The sequence below is a fragment of the Phoenix dactylifera genome, chromosome 2 (genome assembly GCF_051530095.1).
Source record: "Phoenix dactylifera cultivar Ajwa chromosome 2, Ajwa_hap1_PhDact_Kaust_v1.1, whole genome shotgun sequence".
Lineage (NCBI taxonomy): Eukaryota > Viridiplantae > Streptophyta > Magnoliopsida > Arecales > Arecaceae > Phoenix > Phoenix dactylifera.
This window is the reverse complement of record NC_143191.1, coordinates 8,035,900-8,042,500: the sequence shown is the minus strand read 5'-3', so window position 1 is coordinate 8,042,500 and position 6,601 is coordinate 8,035,900. Positions and strand designations below refer to the sequence as shown.

At 37.4% G+C, this 6,601-nt stretch overlaps 1 protein-coding gene across 1 annotated transcript; it reads right to left on the bottom strand.

Moving 5' to 3' along the window:
- Window positions 1-3,014: 3,014 nt before the first annotated feature.
- Window positions 3,015-5,058, bottom strand: LOC103721370 (putative UPF0481 protein At3g02645). The gene is made up of 2 exons (XM_039132987.2): window positions 4,612-5,058; window positions 3,015-4,497 (listed from the first exon to the last, which is right to left on the bottom strand). The coding sequence occupies exons 1-2, from the start codon at window positions 4,965-4,967 to the stop codon at window positions 3,192-3,194; spliced, it is 1,662 nt and encodes a 553-aa protein (XP_038988915.2). The 5' UTR covers window positions 4,968-5,058; the 3' UTR covers window positions 3,015-3,191.
- Window positions 5,059-6,601: the final 1,543 nt, after the last annotated feature.

Sequence of the window (6,601 nt, the reverse complement as noted above, 5' to 3'; positions counted from 1 at the left end):
GTCAGACAACTTCAGCTAAATTAATCACTGTCTGAGCGTTGCAGAGAGAAAAATGCTAAGTCTTCATTGGACCCTTTTTGGTGTTCAACTTATGATTCTTTTCATAAATCATCAAGGATAAAATTGATATTTTGATCCCAAATTAATAACAAACCTATTGAACCCTAATGTATGTTGCTAAAAACCATGTTTTATTTTTAATTTTAGGGAGATATTTCAACAAATGTAGAGGCATTTAGTGTGAAACAAATAGCGGTTGGCCAAGGCATGCAGATTTATGTCTATTGTGGAACGACTGGTGATTGGATATTGCATATATAGAATAATTGTGATTAGATAGGGTAGGGTGGCACCTTTCTTGTTTGTTGTTGCTTTTTAAGCTAAACATCTCTAGTTCAACCTTGAATAGGAGAGAACATGGACCCTTTAGTAAAACATCTATTAGTTTTTGGATGTGAGAGAAATGGCATGTTAACATTGACTAGATATTAGTAAATATGATTGATTGTGGTAAGCAATTCATAATAATTATGAACATAGTCGGTATGATCTCTTTTATCCTGCAAAGAATGATATGAAAATTGGGTTCATTTTTCTTTTTTATTGAAATCACTTCACCAAAAGAGGTGAGAGTACAAGTCTCATTGAGTCATAGTAATTATTGGACTTATATGCATTGCATATGCTGAAATATGTTACTTTGAATGACTTCCGAAACCAAGCATATAATTACATATAGACCTTGGAAAAAAGTTGATACAAAGTCTTTTTCAAGAGTTGATTATTCTTGTAAAATGGAATACACAAGCGCAATCGTGGCTAGCTTGGGAATAAATAGATTTCGTACAAAGGTTGGCTTACCATGTATGGAACCATGTATGAACCTTACTATCCATGTACTACTTCATAAGAAATCTACATAAGATTAAGCTAAAAACCAGGGGTGTAAACTTGCAAAAGGTAAGCATACTCAATGTTATGTTACATAGCTCAAGCTACATACAGTAGTAATTAGAATCCTACATGCTATTCTTAATATATGTTTAAAGAAAATTTTATATCCTGAATATATAGTAAATTCCACAAATTATTGTGCTAGCCTGGTTAATTGATAGGTGTTATTTTTCTGTACATACTAATTATTTATATATTTGTGAAAGACGCTATAACCTTTTCTCATTACCTGACATGAGCCTCCCCATAGGCTGAGGTCCGCCAAGCGGCCCAAGTCAGGATAGGCAACCCAATTACGTCAAAGTTTTCATCCTAGAGTCTTTGAAACGTGGTTATACCAGTAACTCAACAGATGTGGAGACTATTAAAGAAGAGATTGAATAACCTATGCTCTATCTTATTGCTGACGGGATGCATTTAAGTATGAAAACATCACAAGAACTATATTCTATGTCTAGCTCTCTTCTCGGTGGACTAATAAATGGGCTGAAAGCTACATCAGTAGGCCGATATCTACTTCTCCTATTTTAATCGGAAAGCTACACGACATTGTTTTATAACTCGTTATAACAAATTACTCGTTGTTCATGTGACAAGGCGCCACCAACGTCTCCATTTTTAAAGTTTCACGTGTTCTCTCCCTTTGACCCACATGCTTGATGCAAATTGGAGCGTGCTTCTTATCCAATGATGGACTTCGGTGAAGCCCAGGCTACCACATAAGGAAGGGTAATCTTTTGCTTGGCCAGTGAAATTTTGCTGAAGTTAACACATGTCTAAGCACTCTTAAAATGAATGTCTTTTGGATTCTAGCCAAAAAAAGAAGCCACACTATGGAAAATGAAAGAATGCTATATACTGCTCTATATACAATGGCGCAAGAGTACTTTGTGGCATGCAGTTTGCCCTGTAGAATGTTGTGTATTGCTCAATGGCTGCCATCAAAAGATGAATGGTTATTTGACAAAGCGACCTTACATGCCATACACAATATATCATTATCGATAGCTGTCCATCTCTTGATGACGGCCATTCAGTGGTGTACAGTACTATATGGTGTAAACCGTACGTCGTAGAGGATTCTAGGTCTACTGGTGCACAACTAAGAGCATTATAATTTTGTACAAGGCATCTGCCAATTTTTTCTTAATGAATTCGTGTCCTGCACAATTCCCTTTTAAAAAAAGAAGTAAAAAAATATGCCAAATTTTGATGATGTGGACCCTCCATCATGTTCGCGTGATAGCTGTTAACCCTCTCATTCCAAGGTTTTCTCCTTACACTTTCTATGCCACTTACAAAATATATCTAAGTTAGAAAGGGTCAATTGATGGTTTGATTGTAAAAATTAATGACACAAGATCTAATCTTCTCAGATTTTTTTTTTAATTTTTAAACTTTAAGAGCTAACAAATTTATACATAAAGGATAATTCTATTAAACCACGAAACATAGTATTTTGTAATTAACTCAATAATGAAGCACTACTTTTGTTGAGACCTTTTAAGTTAGACTAAAATATATGTAACAAGATTATGTGTTTTTTCTCAAAAAGAAAAAAAAAAAGATCATGCCATTACTTATTTAATTACTTATCAAGTAACATGTTATTTTTTTGAATATTTTTTCTAGACCTATGCCAAATAGAGAAGGCCGCAATTGCTGATCAAACAGGTGCCCAATTGTATGCATTTTAAACGTGATGTTATAATTAAAGGTTATCATTTTATCAGAAGTGAAAATGTCAATTAAGATTGTTGTTTGCTCGCAGAATGCAAGTTTGGCTGCGACCACACAAAAATAGCAGGTAAAACAAAGGTGATTGATTGCGATTCCGAAAACGAACAAACAGCAATGATAAGGTGGTTATCCAACAACTCTATAGTTTACTACTATATTACTTTCGATTGAGAACCAATAATAGATGGACACCACCTAGGCAATAGCATATTATTAGCACGTATTAGTACAAGAATGTTTTAATCCAATAAATCGGGGAACTACATACAAGACCCCAAGAAATAAGGAAAATCTAATATATAAACTTAGACAAATCACTATTTACTAGCGAAAGCTATATTTTAAGAAGTTCTGCAGAAATTGCATCCCAAGATGTGAACCTGGAATGCTAAAAACGGTGCTTACAGACAAGCCAAATCCGTTTGGCTTACACACAAATTATATATAAGTTTTACATGCAAGTTGTACTACTGAAACCTTGCAAATTGAGTAGCATTTCAGTCTCCCCCTCCCCCAGCATTCGTGTCTGAGAGGACGGACCAATGATTTCCACAGCTATAGACCGAGCAGAAGGCCTCTACGCACGTCAAAACCAGCAGCAGAACGGTGGCCAGAAGCGTAAGGATCTGCCACGATCCAAACACATAGGCTTTCGCGAACTTCCGGCTCTTAACACTCCACCGACTGTCATAAAACTTGTTCACATCCACCAACACTTTGTCTATGAAGGCCACTTTCGTCAGCCTCACTGATTTGCTCATGCCATTCCAAAGCTTTGCCACCTCCTCATCGTTCTTCATCCGGTTCAGGATGATCCCCTTTTGCCTTAACAGCTTCACGTCCTCCTCGGTGTCGATAATCCCATTGATCAACTCAGTGTATCGAGTGAAAACCATCGGCCCCGACTCGACCGACATCTCATATGCTACAAGATTCCTCAATAGGACTTCAGTGTTGGTGTCCAAACTCACAGTAGGGAGATGAAGAGTGGCAGTTTTCACATCGAACGCGATCGTCGTTAAGTCCCCGCTGGTTGGTGAGAACTTGACACCGGCCTTTGTGAGCTCAGTCACTGAAGGGACCATGATCTCTTCAACCAAAGGAGGTCTGTTACCAGATTCTTCATCTTCTGATTTTCCATCTCCACTGAAGAACAGATTTCCGATGGGAGCGGCCAAGATCGAGATCCCTGGGAGATGGGTGATGATCTTCCAGGGAACCTTCGCTATGAACTTGAAGGGCTTTATAATGAGAACTTTCACAATTTTTGAATCTGATGCCGAACTCCAAACTGAATTAAAGAGCTGCTTCACATAGCTTGGATCTGTCGGGGGCTTCTCCTCATTTGACTCAGGGACATCGACGTGGTCTTCGATTTCATTGGTTTTGCTTTCTTCCTTGACCTTTGGAACGACGACAAAGTAGAGCAGTTGCAACAAGTGTGCATACCTTTTAGTGTCGATGCTTGATAAGTTATCCATCACCTTAAATGGAGAAACCTCCTTCACGAACCCTATTAGCATCGTCGAGAGTTGACGATCAGCAATTTCGCATGAAGTGCTCTGAAATCGCAGAATCTTTCTTACTATATTGAGGGGTATCTGGTTCTCAAGCATCACGATGTCCCTAAGGATAGAATTATAGGCCAACTTCATCCTTTCAGCATCCACCATATGGGACATTGATGTCGCCTTCTTGAAGGCCTTTCCCTCTGCATCGGCGTAGTTGCGAAGGAACTCGAGCAAGAAGGATGCATCAATAACCATCATCCATGCTAGAGTCTCTCCACTCAAATCAAGGTGCCTAAACAACATTATAAGCACAAAGATCAGAATAGTACGCACCCAAAAATGACAGGTATAAAATAGCAGGCACTGGAATAAAGTAAATAACTATGTAGAGGAGATAAGAGGACACCTATGGTAGTGGGATCTAATCTTGGGTTCTTTCTTCATGAAGTGTTCCACAGCTTGTTCGAGTTTGAGTTTTTGGAGCCGCTTCTGTGTCCTCTTGGCTGTGGCGAGTTTGTACCGCTCCATCTCATAGAGATGGGGGTTCCAATGGTGGTACGGCCCGAGTGCAAAGAGCTGCGGGGTGTAGGCTTCAGGATTGGTGGAGAGTAATGCTTTGGGCACGCTGAAGACAGAGACAGGGATTCGGACATCCTCTTCGTCCTCCTCGTCAAAGGTATTACGAATTTGGATCACCCATCGTCGCTCATCAAAGAGCAGAGAATCGTTGGAAGAGGTTAATGAGGAATCCAGAGACGCCATATACTCTTCCCACGAAGAATGGTTCCTCAGAACAGTAGTATATCTGCAACAAATCTGCTTGCGTTTCTTGGATGGGTAGGTTGGACGGATACTTAAAGGCTCAAAATGTCACCGGGAAGAGATGTGGGGGTTACGTTTGTTAACCTTGATGTCACGGACTTGAAAGGGGCTTTTTAACTTTTTTTGTTTTGGGTGCAAATACGACAAATCCTAGCAAGAGTTCTTGATTCACTACGTCCGGATCCGTTTATCCCCATATATATATATATATATATATATATATATATATATATATATATATATATATATATATATATATATATATATATATATATATATATATATCGTAGACAATTATTTTTATTTATAATCTTATTTTATTTTATATTGCATTTAGTTTATAATCCTATTCAATTTTATATAATATTGTAAATTTTTATAAAAATAAATAGTCATATTAATATATTTATGATTCTATTTTTCTTCAATTGAATAAACTCTTTGATTTGATGGTCATAACATATACTTGACTATCTAGCTAATATCTATATGTATATGTCAAAAATAATATAGATACCGAGTTTTGCATATGAATAATATCTTATCTCTATTCGACAATTATAAACAAACATACGTTTGATTATACTTTTCACAATCCAGATCCTTATGCAAAAGCTTGCTAGAAGGCGCTCACACAAGCACTCACATACTTTTCCATTTAAGCCCTAATATTCTCATCAGGTTAAGAGTTGAAATTTATTCAAATCTAATAATAAGCACCACGATAGACTCGTGGTCAATCTCAATAAACTCGTGCTGCAGTATCGTTTAGTATATATAGGCTTAGGCCAAGTTCGAACTGATATCATTTGTCATAACTCAGGAACCAATCCAAAAACTAGCTAGAAAGTATTATTTGGATTCTGTGACCTTATATGTATATATCCAAAATCTATCTGGTACACAGTCGATGTGGGACTAAATACATGCCCGCACAAGATATCACAGTCTCTCTATTTAAGACTTGACGTCCTTGCCAAGCTAATAGTGCAAATCCATTAAAATTTAATTAATCATAAACACAACGATCGGCTTATGATCAATCCTAATGAACTCATACAACAATATCCCCTAGTTCACATAGCTTATGAGCCAAATCCGCTCCGATACCACTTGTTACAATACAGGACCTTATCCAAAAAATAGTTAGAACGTATTATTTGAACTTCTTGACCCTGTATAAATATTCAAGATATACAGTGTATAACCAGTGTGGAATTAAACATACATTACAGCTGTCCAATTAATCTGTATTCAATCCATTTTCACTCTTATGTTTTACTGTTATTGTTTTGTATTGCCATTTTGTCGGTGAGAGTTGATGTCTGGTGCTTTGGGCAACAAGTCATGGAGGCATATAAACATTTTTAGCTCTCGTGGACCACAATGAGAGGTCAATTTCAGAGTCAATTTGGCACTAAAGTTTGCAAGGGGATGGAAGGAACAGTAGGAAGGATCCGCAATAAGCGGCGGCACGTGGCTCTAAAAGAAGAGAACCAAATTAAATATTCTAACACGCACTCGACCACGTGCTCGTCAGAACAAAAGCTATCTTTATGCTTCAAATGATGGTT